Source organism: Pseudopodoces humilis, chromosome 20 (genome assembly GCF_049639895.1).
Source record: "Pseudopodoces humilis isolate 2021_Gansu_Grassland_sample_001 chromosome 20, ASM4963989v1, whole genome shotgun sequence".
NCBI lineage: Eukaryota > Metazoa > Chordata > Aves > Passeriformes > Paridae > Pseudopodoces > Pseudopodoces humilis.
This window is the reverse complement of record NC_142219.1, coordinates 10,506,910-10,525,169: the sequence shown is the minus strand read 5'-3', so window position 1 is coordinate 10,525,169 and position 18,260 is coordinate 10,506,910. Positions and strand designations below refer to the sequence as shown.

Genomic DNA, 18,260 nt, shown 5'->3' with positions numbered 1-18,260 from the left:
TGCCAAGATGGCCGCCGCCCGCCTCGGTAGCTATGGGAGCGCGGGGCGGGGCGCGGGGCCGTTGCCTGGCAATGCCGCGCCCGAAGCTCAGCAGGGCCCGCCCCGGTCGCGCCAGGATGGGTGACCCAAGAGCCCCGCACGGGCACCGCCGGGGACGCAGCGGGACAGGCCGGCTGGGAACGCTGAGTTACCTGAGAGAAAACAACTCAAGGAACAAATAAAACCGGCCCCACTCCCGCTGCCTCCGGCCGGCTGCCAGCCCACATCCCGCTCCTGCAGCAGCGCCCGGGGAGCCGGTGGTCACCCCTCAGTGGCCACCTGGGTTCCCTGTTCTGAAGGCACGGCCTGAACCCGCAGCGCAGCCGGTGACACAGAGAGCAGGTATCCCCCGAGAGCCCTGCTCTGCTCAGGACACGCTGGCAAGCACTTTTCGGGGAGCAGCAGAGTCAGCAAGAGGGTGCCACGGAGGGCACACCATGCTCCTGCCCAGGGACACCCCAGCTGCTGTCCCTGGGGAGCAGAACAGCGACAGGACCGTGTGCCCCTGGCCCAGGCAGTTTCATGGCCACACACCGGAGCTGGCAGTGGCAGACATCGGACGAGTCGCCCCAGCCTGGAGGAACTGGGGAGGTCCCATTTGGAGGGCTCACAGGAGCAACACACGGAGGAAAGAATGTGTTTCCTCCCAAAGAGGGGCAGCCCACCAGCCCGCAGTAGGCACGCAAGAGCCGCCAAGAGTCACCTCCAGCCCTCTGGGGAACTGGGGCAGGAACAACAAATATCTGCATCCTCTTTTCGGACTCCAGCCAACACTGAACATGCCCACGATGACCAGAAGCAGATTTTGAGCAGTGGTTTATGGCGCTTTCTGTGGCTTGTGAGCAGCACACTCTTGCTACTACCAGCCAAATGTTATTTCAAAAAACCCTGCCCACACTAGTGCTACTAAATCCTCCTCGCTGCATGGGTTTGGTGCCTCCATCCTGTGCCCTAAGGAAGGACAGTCCCAGGCCTTCTGGAAAACCACCTTCTTTGCCCAGGAGCAGGCACCTTGAGCACGAGGCTGCTGCTTTCTCTCTGACACGGTTTGAAGCTCAAAGCGGGGCAGTTTGCAAAGCCCCAGAAGGCAGATGACATCTCTCTGGTGCTCCGGCTCTGAGCAGGAAGCAACAAGCATATCAGCACTTTTAAGAGGATGTTGTATCATTCGATTGTCACTTAATCGCTCAAAACAACAGGCAAGAGATCACCAGGGCTGTACTGGAGGCAGCAGCGAGATGTTACCTGGCAGTCAGCCAGGCTCAGCCTCCCTCGCGCGGGTGCAGGACAGAGGGGGCTCCTCTGCCCCCACCACCAGAAAAGAGGGACCATCTCATCCAAGTGACAATATAATTTTGTTTATTTTCCTTTAGCACACTGCTGGTTAAACTGCCAGACAGTAGATTTCAGAACATTCCCTCAACCAAACATCCTGGGAAAATTAAAAAATAAAACTGCTACCATGTACCAAAAATAAAATAACCCACCCCCATGTCCATCTCCCCCAAACTAGTCCCTGCAAAGCCGATGCAATCAGAAATAGGTATCTGTGCTTTTCACCTAGGGCCCAAGCTTGCTGCAAATCAAACTAAAAAGTGTCACTGCAAGTTGTTGTAACAGAAAGCAATGGGCAGTAAAATAAAAAATCCTCCTCAAAAACCCTTTGTACTGGTGACACGTACAGATGGAGATTTCTCCCCACACTACTTCAGCCTTTACAGACAACTTAGACCTGCACCTTTTAGTTTGTGATGTGTCTGTAATGCCAGTGGCACAGGTCACATCCACAGCCAGGCACTGTGGAGCAGTGGGACCATGTGCCAACGCTGACTGCTGCTACCCCAAAGGGAACCAAACACCACCACCTCTCACAGTCCTGGCTGCTGCCTCCTGGCATGGAGCACTGATCCTGCCTCTGCTCTCACAGGCTCCAGGGCTGCTTTACTAAGCCAGCTGCTTCTCAAGTGGGAAAGCCCTGAAGGCACAAAGCCCCAGAGGAAACCACAAAAAGTTCAAGCCCCCACTTGCCTGCCAGTTTCCAGCCACTGCTTTGCTCCAGAACACCAGCTCAGAAACTGCCACAGTGTGACAGAGCAGCCATGGTAGCACAGGAGAGCACATCCCCATTAAGTGTGACTGGGGACAACTCCAGGGCAGAGATCCTGCACTTCCTAGATTCACACTCTTCCCAGCTAAATCGGTTGAAGCTGTACTTTGCCCCTTGCCTTCAAATCTCCATCACACAAACTCTTCAGCAGAAACCTCAGATGCTTGCAAAAGATGATTCACATTTTCTAATCAGCCAGCAGAGTTTCTAGGAGGGTGGAAAGCACTTGTTCTGCTGATATTTCTGTTTTTTTAAATAAAGCACTTTTTGGGGAAAAAAAATCAAAACCTATCAATAACCTGCAGTAGCATCCCACCAATCAGACTGGGGACAGCATCGTCACATCCCTCCCCACCCTCATCTTCCCCTCAATCTCCAAAAATAGTATTTAATATACAGCAATAAACTCTGAGCAAGCCAGAGTCCCGGAAGACATGGACCTGCTTTCACCTCTCCCATCCATCCCAGCACCTTTCAATGCTACAATACTCCTGGGTCAAATACACTTGGATCCAGGGTGAATGCACGTGCCCCAGACCTGCTGGGCAGCACGAAGCAGGGGTGCAGCACAGGAGGCCCATCCGCGTGATCACGTTTTCTGAGCCTTCCCAGCTCCAGCCTGGTGTGTTTGTGCCGTTGAGAATATTTGCGTGAGCCTATTTGGGACCAGGCGGTGGAGACAGACTGGTGGAACCAGGCCGACGTTAAAATAGCATCTTTGAATTGTATTAGGCTTTGGCATTTGTTGTGGAGATGCAGAAGTGCCAGTAGGTAAATTAGCTCAGTGCTGGCCCAGTTCCCATTTCCCTTGGATTCTCAGCAAGGATATTTCCCTCCCCACCATACATGCAAGAAGCAGACGGATCTCTCCCACATTTGAGCACCAGAGCCTGAAACACTTGGTACTTCGCAGCTGCTCAGAATCTGTCTCACATCAAGGGCTGAAGCTGCTCTCATGGCCCTCTCCCTCCTGCTGTTTTCTATCAGCAACAGGCTTGTTCAGCCCAGAGTTCCTGTAGCAAGACACCTCCCTGGTCGCTGCAATCCCGTTTTAACTTAAAGGCCAAGGGACAAGGCCCAGGTCCCTGCTGTGTTCAGACCTAAGCAGCACAGGGCAAGCCCTCAGTGAGTAAATTGGTGCTGCAGGACCCACCAAGCCCCACTCTGCACCCAGAAGCTGTCAGTGCCATACAACTACCAGGACCCAGCATGACTCACTCAGCTCTGAACTGCACAGACGCCCAGGCACCAGACTGTCTGGAAGTTCTCCATCCTGCCTTCAGGAGATTTCCGGGGGAGATCAGACCTGAAGGAGCTCTTCCAGTTCTTCTATCCCCTGCTAGACTTTTCTTCCATTGACTTTAAGGGCTGAAAATAAAGAAACTTGCTCGCAGTTCTCTACTTCAGCTGTGACCTCCAGAGCTGGCATCTGGGGACAGGGAGACAGTCCCCATCTGATCTCAAGGGCAGGGAATGCCTGTCCCTTAAAGAAAAAGAAAAAACTCAGAAGCTCCTTAAAAAAAAAGAAGCTTCTTCAAATAGACTTTTATTCAAAGCCTGAGTCAAAGGCACCAAAAAGAGAAGGGAATTCATTTGGCTTTCTGTTCACTGCCACCTGGGACACTCAAAAGGGTCAGAGATGTGTAGTCACACACACAGAAGACATCAATAGCCTGGCTTAAAGGAGGGGCTGAAGGACAATTAAAAAAAGCTTTGAAACCACTACGCTGAGGCTAGATCCAGGCCTGAAACATCACAGACAGTGATTTTCCCTTTATTAAGTGGAAGCTTTAATAAAATTGCCATATCTGCCCTATCTTTTCTTTCCCTGGTCAGGACCAGGTACCTCATTATACCCATGAGTCTGGTTTGCAGATACTGAACAGATGGCCAGGGGAGCTGGAGTACTCCAGCTATAGTATACTCCAGTATTCCCAGCAAGGTGCTGACTGGCTATCCCCCACCATCCTCAGTGCTCCCACACGCTTTGTTTGAAGGCTCCTTCCAAAGCAAACCTGTCTGGAGAGGATGGACCAGGAAGGAAACTGCTCACAGGATCTTAACAGGGGCAGGAACCCCCCAGAAATCAGCCTTGTAGTGAGAAAGATGCATAAAACCAGAGTCAAAACAACTAAATTGAAGCCATGAAGGACAAACTATTTCTCCTTCCTATTCTTATTCAAATAAGACAAATTCATTTGAACTGAGCAAATGGAACAAACTAGATCACAGCCTGTACAGCTCTGCCTTGGGGCAGCTGATGGCACCAAATGGGTGCCCTGGCTGCTAGGAGTCCAGGATAAACTATCCTAGACTTGTCTCTGACTTCTGCACATCTAAACACACCCTTTCTCCCATGGTAGGCAAGGTGCTGAGATTACTGCGTGAGCCACAAGAAGTCAAGTGATTCCTTGCTTCAAGGATGCTCAAATAAAATGCACCCTAAAAGGCCTGGAGGAGAGCAGCTCCTTAGAGAGACGCATGCTTTCAACCCCAGGTTCTTTGCTTAACAAATCATCACAGTTCATGGTTCTCAAAACTGATAAAGATCTAAATGTCTCTTCTATCCAGTTAGAGCAATCCCAAAAGTGCTGGAGAATCCCTGCAGGCACTATCACTGAACAAATCAGAGCTCATATTTTATAATAGATTTCTAAGTATTAGGATTTTAACAGTAGCTAGAAGATGAAGCAGACAACTTTAAGCTTACCACCTTTCATCCTAAGGTTTGTTCTTCAAGATCTGCTCTCTCTAAAGCCTGTATTTTCCTTTAACTGGGGCAGGGACTCTTCCTCCTGTCCCAAACTACCCTTTGTGCAGTTGGAGAAGATAATTAAGGTACTGCTTGTTTTTCAGCTCACAGATATAGAATTAGGGTCAGGTCTGTAGCAGTGATGTGATCAGAAAGGCAAGGTTCAGTGGCACTGTTGCAGAGAGCAGCATTTTGTCACCTCCCCCAGCTTCCACGCTGGAGCCCCTGAGCTGACAGCTCCTATGACAGCTTGAGGGTTAAGAGGAAGCGAAGGCTTCAGCTCTCTGAGCCCAGCAGAACAGAAAAGGCTGCTCTTCCAGCTCCCTTGCCAGAAACTCAGTAATTCTGCTGACCCTGCTCAGCTCAAAGAAAGGCTGAGCCACTGCAGGGGATCAAACCCAGGAACAAATGCTAGAAAAATGCAGGCTCAGAGAGGCAGAGCAGCACGGAGGCCACTGCTCAGTGCCACTGCTCCGGGGAAAGACCCAACACTTCTGAGGACAATGGAGAGAGTGTGAGGTAAAGCACTCTGTGAGCCAAGAGCTCAGCAGCAACAAAGCTGATCTGCAAAAATCCAACCCTGCCTGGGACAGATCCTGCTCCAGAACAGAATATCTCCCTCCTGGTCAACCAGAAATGCTCAACATGTTGGAGGCCAAGATTGTGAGAAGGCAGTTCCTCAGGGCCTGCAGCTCTGGAAAAGAAGGTGCAGCAGTGGCTCTCGCTCTGTTCGGCCTCTGCCAGGCAGGCACAGGCTCTGCATTTGGAAACAGAAGCCTCCTGCAGAAATATCCCTGGGGGAAGCAGGTGACCTTGTCTCCAGTGCATTGCTCACTTCCAGATCTCTGGATGGCAACAAACCATCTTGCTCTGCAGGACTGAAATGTTGAACATCTGCCCCTTCACTACAGGGCTTGGATATGCAAAAGGCCAAACTCACTCACTGCAAACACTGACCAGCTCCACTTCTCACTGCCATGGGCAGGGCTGGTCCCAAGAGAGGGACTGACAGACCACAGGGAGCATCCACCTGGTTGCTCTGCTCTGTCCTACAGCACAGGTTGGTTAGAGTCACAGAGAAGGGAGCTCACCATTAGGAAGGTTAAGGAACAAGTCCTGAACCTCCTCTCTAGTTCACCTGATTCTCAGCTTCTTCCAAAGAAGAGGTCACTTGCTAGGAAAGGCAAAACAAGGAACTGGGCTTAAAACAAAACCTTTGAAAATAAAAGGATATTAAAGGAAACAAAAGCCATAATCAATACAGAAAACAAGTGCATCTGATCAGACGCTAACAACGTCAGCCTCTCGCAGGCTACAGCAGAATCCCTCTGCGATGGAACAAACATTGCAATTGCCAGACTAGGAAAGTCTCTCCCAACTGGTGCAGCAAATCAGGCCAGATAAATCCCTCTGCTCCTGGCGCAGCTTGCAGTCTTAGGAAGGGATCATCTCCACGGAGGCTGGTCTGGAGCCTTGGTATCTTTAGGCAGGCGAGTACCATACATTGTGTTGCACACATTCAGGGAGATGCTGAGATGTCCTCTGCGGTCACTCGACACCCAACAGCACCACAACACTTCCACGCTCCTGGACAAAATGTGTACCCCGGCCTTGTTTTAAGAACTGCTTTCCTGCTTGAGGAACTGTATTCCACCCAGTAAAGGCAGAGATCCTACAGCACATGGCTTTCTCTCAGTGTGGGACATGGCCCAGGACTGGTAGCATCAGCTTTCAATGGCCCAATACACACCCAGCCAGGACTCAGTTCACTCTTGGATGCCCCAGGGAGAATCAGAGGCTGCACATGGTGCAAAGGGGAAGGCGAGGGCCTTGCTGCTTGCTGGAAGGGGGAAGGTAAGCTCCCTCTTACCTGGACCCGCTATTCATTCCAAATGAATCATCTCTTTTTTTTTTTTTTTTTCCCTTAAATTATGAACAATATGGAGAAATTGAAAGCAACCATATTTGGTCCAACTCCTTCCCTCCCAGCCCCTGGGCTGATGCACTGTGAGGCTTGCTCTCACAATCGGCAGAGGCAGAAGAGGGTAGGAATGAAGACACCAAAGGCCACCAATATAGGAAACATGAGGCTGCTGTTGTCCGAGGCATAGGGGTTTGGTGTACGTGGGCCTGATTGAACCCGGTTCTTATTTGCCTGTTTTTTGACACTGGAGCCATCATCATAGTCATCTTCATCATCATCTTCCTCTTTTTTCTCCAGACCTGGGTGTGGCTGCAATTTTGGAACATCTGTTGAACAAGACAAAAGGTTGCAAGCAGGCAGGATGTAAATTGGGAGATCACTCGAGACACTTCATTCTCCCCTCCCCATCCAACATGAACATCAGCAAGAGGGCACCCGAGACCCCATCAAAACCACAACAACCCAGAAGACAGGAATATCTTCTACCACAGAGGATCATACCACTATTTATTTTCTTTGCAAGATAAGAGCATCCAAGGATCCAGCCTGTAGAAAAACTACATCCTTCCATGTGTGTGACCATGAATGTGTCACACAGACAAGTTAATACCCAAAAGCACACTTAGAGCACATATTCAGATACTGCAGCTAGTAAGATCTAGTCAAGAACAAGCACCTGCTGCCTGCAGGACCAGCAGATACAGGTGCAAACAGGAACGGGAACAACCCTTTGCATAAACAGTCCTACTCCACATCACTGTACCCCTCAAAGCTAGAGCTGTGAGAGCAGCATGGCCAAATCCCATTCAAATCCAGCCTTCTGAGCCTGGGGCCTGAGCTGCAGGTGCCACCTGGCCACAAGCAGCACCTGACCATCCCATAGTAAAGCAAATTGATGTTTTGGTCAGACAGGGATCCTAAGCCCTCCTAGTTCAGGAGCTAGAGGGGCTTCAATTCCAGCTCACTTACAAAGAGGGTGATGAAAGAAGAAGGACCTTTCTGGCATTCCCCAGAGCTATCCAGAGGAACTGGTATCTGGGAAAAAACACTGCCTTGTCCTCAAGCTGAGAAGGTAAAACAAAGCTCCAGGTAAGAAATAATTAAGCATTAGCTAAAATAACTGTAAATTATTTGTCTGCAGGGTTGCTGCTGACATCCAAGGTCAGAGGGTATTTATCTGTAGCTATAAGCTGAGACTGACCAGACATGTTCCCTTCTCCTCTACCCCATATACAGGAAATTCCAAAACAAACTGATGTTTCTCACTCCAAAATGACACAAGCTTTGTGACTTAGAGGAGAATGAGGACAGTACACACCTACTTCACTCTGCAACTGCACTCTGTGGGAACTCAGTGAAAGAGAAACAATTTTGGCAGATGTAGGTCAGCAAGAGCTATGATCTCATAGTCTGAGAAGCAACAGGCTGCTCTCCAAGGGGGAAGAGCCTCCTGGCTCAGAAACTGTGCTTACCTTCCACTGTTCCTTGCAGGATGTATAGGGCACAGATTTTCGGATTGTCATAGTAGCCCTAGAAAAAGCAAAGGCAGCAGTCAGTGCTGCAGCTCTGAGACAAGGAAAGGTCTCCCCACCTACCAGTGCCTTTACTCCTTCAGCACACAGCTGCACCACATGACTGGGTAAGAAGGGGAAAGGGAAGATCAAGGCTCTGCCCTGAAAAGTTTATTACCTTTACAAACTCAATGTGTAGCTTTCCTGTGAATGTTGAAACTTCTCCCTGGACACTCAGTTTCCCCTTTTTAATACTCATGGGAATGATCTCATCGTGAGCTGTGCTGTGTCCGACTCTGTCAAAAATGTCCAAGTCTTTCACCACCACGTGGCCATTCAAGCGAACATCAAATACCTTCAGGGTGGAAGAAACGACAGAGGGTCAGAGCAGATTCAGCCACGTGACAGTTGAAATGGGAGCAGAACAGGAAAGCTCTCTGCTTTTTATGCACCCAGGACCAGAAAGCATTGTAACATGTCCCGGCCCACTCCTTTGGGAAGAGCCCAAAAGCAGCCAGGTAAAGACACCAAAACATTATCAATGCTTTCAAATACCCTCAAATCTGCCTTCTTTTAAAACAGCCCCTGCATCTGCTGTTCAGGCCTGAGGACAGCCCAGTTTTATTCATGCTTCTCTTCCACAACTTTTCTCCTGTCTGAAGACTTGCTCTGACCACCCTGGGGGTGGCTGTGACACATCACACCCTAGGGAATGAGGCCATTTCTAACTAACAGCCTGCAGCAGGAAGAGGAAACAAGCTGGTGAAGAACACAGGGTTTGAAAGAGGTAAAATGTTTAACTGCTAACCACATCTGTAAATTCAGAGTGAAAGTCCTCCTCGGGGCTGTAATGACTCAAACTTCATGAGGTACCTGGGGAATCCCAGCAGAACCACATGAAGGAAGAGGAACCAAAGATGCCTCAGCCCTTCAGTTTAATCTGAGGCTGCTTTTTGCATCCGTTCTGTAAGCTAGCCCCACCAGTTCTGCTCCCTGAAATACTTCTCTGGCAGGAAAGCAGCACAGTGCTTAAGGAGATCAGCCCTAAAGAAGCTGATGGAATCAAAGGAAAGCCAGACTAAAACACAAACCACTCCTACCCCAATTTATCACAGGGCTTTGAGTTCTGCTTGCTTCTGTTTCGACTTCTGTACATGAGAGATTTCAAAAGTGGACAAGGAATATTCTTCTCTAAAAAGCAAAAAGCAGTTGAATTTAACTCTGCTTTTGGGATCAGTCTGAACCAGCATCAAGTCTTATTACATTTGTAAACATTGTTTTGAGTTGGCTATTTAACCCAGATTACCTCCCTGCTTCAATCTATGCAATACTTCCTCCAGCATAACTATGCTGTCAAGTCAGAAGCAAGCGTTCAAGAAAAAGGAAAAAAACTTCTCAAAGCCAGCACAGCCTAAACAGGTTGTAAAACTCTATTGCTAGTTATGTTTAGTTGCACATGTTTGTTTGAATACTTTGTAATTAAGTTTTCAGAAGAGAGCTCTGAAGGTTCAGAGCCTGGGAGAGGTTGAGACCTAAGTTAACAATTAGTGCCTTATTCCTTTTCCTCCAGCATGTAAAGTAACAGAGGCAACCTGGGCACACACAGTCTTGGCCAGGAACTCAGATCAGAGACACACAAGGAGCTATTGCTTACCTTCTGTTGAGACTGTGCAAAATAGACCTCTGCAAACTTCAACACCAGCACATAGTCACCCTCCTCTTTGATGGGAACTTCATAGCCAAAGGTTTCCTCATTGTAACGCTCTGTCTGGTAGAGAATCTGGTCTTCTGCGTTGGACCGCAGGATGGGCAGTTTCATACCATAGTCAGAAGCTGGGTTCAAGCACAGAAGAGTGACAGGAAGGGTTACACTCTGAGGAAGAAACACTTCATATATTCTTTAAGTGCTTAACTCCATAAATGGCATTAGCACTTACAACCCATCAGACCCATCACCTTGCTCTGACCAGGTGGCAGCACTACCAGAGAAGAAACACAAGAAGCCAAAGACCCAAAATCCAAGAAATGTAGGAAAACAAGTCTGGAGACCTGCTGCAGTCTAAGACACAGTAAGCTCACTTGCACCATTTCAGAAAGAAAAGCCTGTTTCAAAAACAAAGCCAAAGGACTTGACCATTGGCTCTTGCTTTAAAGAGTGAAAACACCTAGAATATTTTTACAATATTTTCAAATTTCAAACTTCAAGTACAAAACTAGAACAGCTAGCATAGGACTGACTCGACTCATTGACACAACATACTTGAAGTTAGCAGTTGATAGCATCAGGTTTTAGAGACTCACCCCCCTCAAACTAAACCTGGGGAATGGCAGAAGGGTGAAAAACATGAAGGCATCTTACAAAGCCCTTTCTTCCCACCATAGCCCCACAATACCTGTCAGTATGAAGATGAGATGAAGGAAGCAAAAAAGTGACAAGTGTTTCAAGAGCACCAGCAGCTCCATCAGCTGATGTTCTCAAAGCCACCCAGCTGAAATGGGCACTATCTGCAGGCATCTGAAGAGCCCCTGAGAAGGGCCAAAACACCATGTCCAAACAGGACAATAACTGACAAAATAAGAGAAATCACAAAATTTGCCTCTTTTCAGTGTTTCACCACCTCTACAGCAGCCTCCAAAACCTTTAACCCCACTTGGTATGCTACTGTATCAGGGTTCCTGTATAAATGCAAACTGATACAATGCTCCAGAGCTGCACATCAAACAATTCCCCAGCCAAGCAGGGGCAGGAGGAAAGACTGTGGACACCATCTGCCCACTGGTACTTCAGACAGAAGTTGATCCAGACGAAATTCTCTGCTGACACTTACCTCTCCCACCCCCATTTCCATGGGAACAGACACTGCATCGGCCAAGACAAAGCAAGAACTACTAACCCAGCTCACATTGCCAAAGTCAGAGCCAATGCAAACGAGTGAGAGGAAATTAATGCCAGTTCTCAGTCTCCTGTTTCACACAGAGCTGCTCAGGCAATCTTCCACTTCTCTTTACCACTCAAACTTGGGCATAAAGACTGAATTCTCTAACTACCAGAAATACAGAGGGTGAAAAGTTTAACCCATCCTCCCACGCAGGTATTTCTGGCCAGCTACAGATTATAGTGATAGCGAACCAGGGACTCCAGAGAAGTCAGCTCCTATTAAAGGAAAGCCTGCATAGGAAGAAAGTCCTTCAATAGCCAAGAAGGTAACTGGAGAGGAAGACCTGTCACCTGCATGTCAGAGCTCTGTTGACAGAGCTGTGGAAGCAAGATGGATTTTACAGCACTCTGGGTGCTCACTGGGAGTGAGCAGTACACACCAAGCTGTAACTCAACTTTGTTTGGCACCTGCCTATACTGTAATTGCCATCAGCACAGTCAGTCCTTTAGGGCACAGCAGCTGAACAGAGGCTTGGGAAAAAAAAAAAAAGGTTTTAAATTGCCCAGAGGCAGTACAGCCCAGAATTACTATCCCTAGGTCATTTCCTCCCAGTCAGCCATACATTTCTGCTATAGCCCTTACATGTCTATCAACACAGAAAGGAGCCCAGAGTAAAAGAACAATGGTGCAATAAAAAGCCATTGAGGGAAAGGCAGCTGAGAGCTCAAAGGGGTAAAGTCTCCACTGTGCCTGGCACCACTGGCTGAAGCAGGATTACAGTAACAGCCTGCTGCTCAGAGAAAACACCATGGGCTTTCCACAAAGAAAGTGCATGTCACAATGTGCTTGAAAAAGACCCTTTTTTCTCCTCAACCCAAAAATAAATAGTTCAAGTCTACAAGGACGTTCGAGTCACGCATGTGAGAGATCTATGAAGGAAAGCTGACCTAGAGACATGAGGGCACCCTGTGTGACTGCAGCAGCAGCTTCCGGGGGTGTGAAAAACTGTATCAGAATTTAAATGTAACCTCCACTGTACCCAGTGTGCCCAAAAGGCTCTCCATTTGGGATGGCATTCATGCAAGGTAAGCAATAGCAGTTCCAGCTGTATAGCACAGGAAAATCCTCACCATCTTACATGGAAACAGCAAAGGTTAGACTCAAAAGTCAACAGAGAGCTCATCTTCTCCACATTCCACCACTCGCTTCTAACCAACAGCAGAGCAGCTCAGCACAACTAGTTTTTCAATATATTAGTGAATCTACTATGTTTTGGTACACCAATTATCAAAAACATGCACAATTCAAACTGTGGTGGTCTTGGAGAGAGTAGGAAAAGGTAACACAAGTGCAGTTAGTTCTTCATCCTGTCCTAAAGAGTAGGCTGAAGATTTTACTGACTTGGTAGTTAGACCAGCCGATGATTTCCCATCTGCCTCTACTTCTGCTCATGTCCCTGCCCTTGAACACCCAGCCACGACTGAGGCATGGAGCAGAGCAGCCGGCTGCACCTTCCCTGTGCCGGGCCCAGCACCGGGCTCCAGCGAGCAGCCTGTGCTCTTCGCTGTCGGGACCAGAATGCTGCAAGCATCAGCCCACATCGCGCGCGACCCAGATCCGGCTGCAGAGGGCTGGAAAAGCTTGTTCCCACTGCACCGAGCGCGCTGCGCACTGGGCTGCGAACTGGGGGATCCTGCTGTGGAACACGGGCTCTTCACTGGAAAACGGGAGAGAAAAGGAGACCGTCGGGCGCACGCGGCACGGCTGGCAGCTTGACCGCTCCCGCCGCCTTTCCCACTCCAACCCTCGCGGAGCCACTTCCCCTTCGGCATTACACAACCCCGCAGGCCGAGGACAGGAACACCATCCCGCAGGGCTCATCCCGCCGCCTCTGGAGCCCCGGGCTCGCACAGTCACGGGGACGGTGAATGCGGTTCCAGCCGGGCCCGGCGGGAGGACGAGCGTGGCCGCAGTCCCGCTGGTGACAAGTGCCGGCGCTGCCTTCGGGCCACGACCGTCCCCGGGCGGCTGAGGGAGAGGAGCCCCCGCCGTCCTGCGGGGACACCCACAGACCCGCCGGGGCTGCTGCGGGCAGGACGGCGCCGGGGACGCGCGGGTCCCGGACCCCGCCGGCACAGCGGGGCCTCGCAGCCGGAGCGGAGCGGAGCGGGCCCCCGCGGGCTGTCCCGCCGAAACCCCGCGGCCGCGGCGTGTCTCCCGCCCTCACCTCGGCCCACGCGGCCCTCGAGCGGGTCCTTGCGGAAGTGGATGCCGTTCACGTCCACATGGGCATCGCCGCCCGCGTTGACGGCCCAGACGACGCTGTCGGCGATGCCGCCCGCCGCGCCCCGCAGCAGCAGCGGCAGCAGCAGCACGGGCAGCAGCAGCGGCGCCCCGCGCGCACCAGCGCCCACCATGTCGCGCTCCCGGCGCCGCGCCCGCCCCTTCCTGCCGCCGACAGGGGGCGGCTTACCCCGCTGCCGGGGCGGGGCGAGCACCGACCAATCCGCGCGCCGAAACGAGAATATTAATTAACTGCCCGCCTGCCATTAGACGGCCGCGGGCCTGTATCTGCATATTCATAAGGCGGCAGGCCAATGAGCGGCGGCGATGGGCGGGTTGGGCTGAGCGGCGCGGGGATAGCGGCGGAGCGGCGCGGGGAGCCGGGTCCCTGCGGGCCGAGGTGCCCGGGGCCGGTACCGCCCACGCAGGGAGCGGAGCGGGTGTGGAACCGGCTCCCCCAGGAAGGACCGGCGGGCACGGACGACACTCCCCAGCGCTATGTCCGGAGCGAGGACAGCCCAGAGCGCTGGCCAGAGCGCCGGCCGCCGGTGGGCAGAGCCCGCCCCTCCGCGCCGCCAATCGCGGTGCTCCAGCGCGGCGGAACGCGGAGCACGGTGGGGCGGCGGGAAGCGCAGACGGGAGGGTTGCCGGGGCAACGGGCGGCGCTGCGGCAGCGCGGACCGGAGCGGACTCAATGTGCACCCGGTGTGCTCGGGAAAGGGGCTGGAAGTGGAGCTGGGGCAGCGGGAGCTCCACCACCGTCGGGGGCGGCTCCTCGCCACGTCCGGGTAGCTCCGTGCTGGCTGTGCTCTGAGCGGCTCCCAAGCCCGGCTCGCTGCCTTGGCAAAACACGGTGCTTCTCCTGTTCGCCCCTGCCATGGAGAAGGGAACAGGCAGCTGCCGCTCGCCCGGTAAGGAGAGAAGCGGCCGGTGGCGTGCAAGCACCTTGCACCACAAAGATCTGCCTGAGAAGCAAAGCGGCCAGTGAAGGGGAAGGCGGGGAGGTGACCGTGACACTGCCAGCGGGCTGATCCCTAGCTTGCACTTTATAGGAGCATGTAAAATCCTGGGTTTATTTTCTAGAGGACCTTGGCAAGGTGGCTGGAGAGAGATATTTCAGGTGGAGGTCAAATGAAATTCAGTCCCTACACAAAGGGAGAACAAATAACTTAATGTTTGCCCTTCTGTCTGACCACGGTGTTCCTTGAGGCATTAGATACCGGCCAGGCCTCAGGCCTGTGCTCTTGGCACCGGCTGCATTAGCAGTGGCTGCTTCTAAGTGCCAGTTTTATTAATTCAAGTATTTTGCAAAGCATTTGCTTTTATAAATAAAGACTTGGTGCTGCTGACTGAGAATTAAATGCATTTGTTGCTTTTGTAATGCACCTATGGGCTTCTTAACCACACAGTCTTGGAGAAATGAACTGTTTGGGAGAATGCGTATCCACCCACCCCCTGCTCCTCAGTCTGATCTCCCCGGGTTGGAGTGCACCCCAAAGCATGTTCCTGCTGCTATGACATCAATTCTTAGACTCATGGTATAACTGGGCCAGGACAGACATGGCACTGCTGCACTCCCACACCAGCACTGCTGCCAGGGAGGGGTTCCTAAAACTACTGGGTGCCTTAGGAAGCCACATCCAGATTAGTAGCATGAAATGCGTACACTTAGCACCTCTCCAGATTCAGCCACCTCACGCTGATTCCTGGCAAATCATCTCGGCACTACAGACCCCAGCCCTGGCAGCATCTGATCAAATCCAGGCTAATCTGTATCCCTGCTGTGTTTGTGACCTGTTGGGTGTCCCCCAAGCTCTGTTACCAAAGGAGTGCAAGCAACCGTGGCCAGGACAATGCTGTCCAGTTGGTGAGGCCGAGGGAGGCCTCATTAGAGCTCATTTGTGCTGATTACAAATGATCCTCCCTAATCCTACACTTCAAACTGTGATGTGTGGCTCAGGAACACAACTTTGAAGCACATAAACGGAAGAGCCTCACTTTAAGTGTTACCAGGCGTCCCCAGGGTGAGCATTTTCTAAAAACGAGCTTGGATGATCATTTCCCAAGAATCAGTAGTACATCAAAAAGCAAGAGGGATTAACTGAGCAGCAGTGAGGAGGGACAGTGGCTGTGCTCATCTGGGGGCAAGAGGAGCCCTGCCCTGGCTCACAGGCTGGTCACAGCTCCTGGCAGAGCATGGCAGATGCTGTTTGAACTGTGTCTGTGGTGTCCTACACTGCTGCCCCGAATCAATACCTTCTGTGACACCAGCAACTTGATGCCAGTTTGTGCCCCAGATGTCAAAGGCTCCATCCTGTTACTAATCCAATGAGCCATCAGTCTGTCCCTTGATGCAGGCTGGATTTACACCAGTAACCTACAAGTGAAAGGCTCAGGGTCATTTTCTCAATCCCTTGATCTCTCCCTGTCCGTTGGCAGCTGTGCCAAAATGACTGTCTTGAATCAGTCCTGCCTGGTCTACCTACCACCCTGATTGTTCACAAGCAACAAGGGGCACGTGTTTAGGATATTAGCCATTTCCTCCTTGAAAATGGGATCAGGATTCCTGCTTGGAAATGGGATGTCCAAAAAGAGCAGCAAAGATGTGTGGGTCAGCAGCAGACCTCATGGCTAATGAGAGATCTAAGAAATGAGTGTGAGCCAGCCCCACTGCCCCACAGCCCTCTCAAATGGCACAGGGCTACAAGGCTCAAGTGCCCACAAGGGACCAGCTGTGCCCTGTCATGTAGAGCTCCTTGGAAGCCTGCCTGGTACCAAATTTGAGATGAGAGCAAAAGGATTATCTCTGGAATTAGATTATTTAGATTGGATCTTTAATCTCTGCCCCTGACTACACAAGAAAATAGTAAAACTCTCTGGGATAATTTGGGGTTTGTTGTGAAAGTAAAATCAGGCTAGCAGCAGAAGTTCAAGAGCTTCTGCTGGAAGAAAAAAAAAAAAAATAAGGCTTTTGAGACCTGCCCTGTCTGACCTATTCACTGTATCATGGTGAGACCTGGCAGAAAAGAGCTACAGATGATTTGGCAGACTCAGTTTTCCTCAGAAGTAGCTGTGGTTCCAGGATTGCCTCTGCAATGACACAAAGGTGTCCTGCAGCCAGACTTTGCCTAGTACTTTTGGGATGACAGGCACAGTTCTGCCACACTACAAGCACCTCTAGGGACCTGTTTAAGCAAAAACAGCTGTAGTTTGCAGGGAAGATGCCCAGCCACCGTGATGCACTGTGGATCAGTCCAGCCTCTAGACATATGGTAACCACTTTTAAATAAAGACTGTCCTGCCATCTGACGCTGCAGGTAAAAGATGTGACTGTTCAGGGCAGAGTCTGGGAAGGAGTAGGCAGAGGCAGCCACCATGCTTGTGGCCTCTGACTATCCACTGGGCTCCTACATGCTGGCTGTGGCACAAGGCATATGCCCCAAGCCATCCCCAGTGCCCACAGGCAGGCACAGCACTCTGCAGCACACAGGCAGCAGCACAGCTGTCCTGCTCCACATGCACAAGCAGCTCCTTCCTCAACAGACTCCACTGTAAGTGAAGCACAGCTGTGTACCAGCACTCCCTTTGGCAGACACAAGCCTGCACACAGCTCCCCCTCCCCAGTGTTACCCTAAACACATTTATAATGTACCAGGACTCTGGACTCTGTTCAGTTTATCACACTCATCTCCAATATCACCCTCAACAATACAGCTGCTGAGCCAGTACATGTGGAGATCTGTAAATACCCATTTTCCAATTTCTTGGCTCACACCCATATTTCCAAGATGGGACCAGCTCCATAGATAAACAGACACAGTTTGCATACACACACACAAACTCTTCTACTGCTGCACTCCCAGGTACCTATCTGCACTCCTTGCTTTTATGTGTGCACACACAAACCCTCCCTAGTGCACACACCTGTGCAAACACAAGTAAACACGCATACACACATACAAATATAAGGAGAAACATTGTTTTTCCATCACTGGAGCATCAGCCATCACTACAGCTATGCTTGTTGGCACAGGAAAGCAGAAGAGAAAATCTTCCTTTGTGACATGGATTTGTGGACCCCAAGAATCTGAAAGAAAACCTCAGAAGCGAAAGATTTGAGATGGAGGAAGCAGGAGGATATTGGTCCTTGACCTCCCAGTTTGAGTAAGGAGGCAACCAAGAGGAAAACAGCTCCCAGTCACACCAAGAAACACACAGTGATGATGGTGCCCTTTGAAGCCAAGCAGAAATTAATCCTGGCAACTTGTGACTGGGCCTTTGCATAGAGAAAGGAGACAACTGTATGTCTGGTAGAGCAGGGGAAGGGAGTGGTAGTTTGGGAACATCTTGGAGAAAGGAGGATAAGATCTGATGTGTCTGGAAGCAGCTGGTAGGGCCTGGAGACTGCTGTTGTCACTGCTGCAGACATGTGCACCATTTCTGAGTGTGAAGAGGGTGGAGAGCAGGGCACTGCCACACAAGGAGGCTCCCAGACAATCCTCAGCACCATGGAGTTACAGTTCAGCCCCCACAGAATGGTCCCACCATACATGTCCTCACAGTTGTGTTCAAAATTATCTGAAAAGGGGTGAGGTTTTGCTGCCTATCCCCTTCCCACCCTGTTCCCCTCTGGGCCCTTTCTCCCATTGGTCCTTCCCACAATACTTCAGGGGCTCTCACCTGTGCCCATGCCAGTGGAGGGGATGCAGAGATGGGGACCCTTCACACTGCTCTCACTGTGAGGCACCTCCAGGCACCTTAGCCA

General features: G+C 51.0%; 1 protein-coding gene across 1 annotated transcript; it reads right to left on the bottom strand.

Moving 5' to 3' along the window:
- Positions 1–1,381: 1,381 nt before the first annotated feature.
- On the bottom strand, positions 1,382–13,646 carry MLEC (malectin). The gene is made up of 5 exons (XM_005524439.3): positions 13,440–13,646; positions 9,988–10,166; positions 8,512–8,688; positions 8,295–8,352; positions 1,382–7,148 (listed from the first exon to the last, which is right to left on the bottom strand). The coding sequence occupies exons 1-5, from the start codon at positions 13,627–13,629 to the stop codon at positions 6,919–6,921; spliced, it is 834 nt and encodes a 277-aa protein (XP_005524496.1). The 5' UTR covers positions 13,630–13,646; the 3' UTR covers positions 1,382–6,918.
- Positions 13,647–18,260: the final 4,614 nt, after the last annotated feature.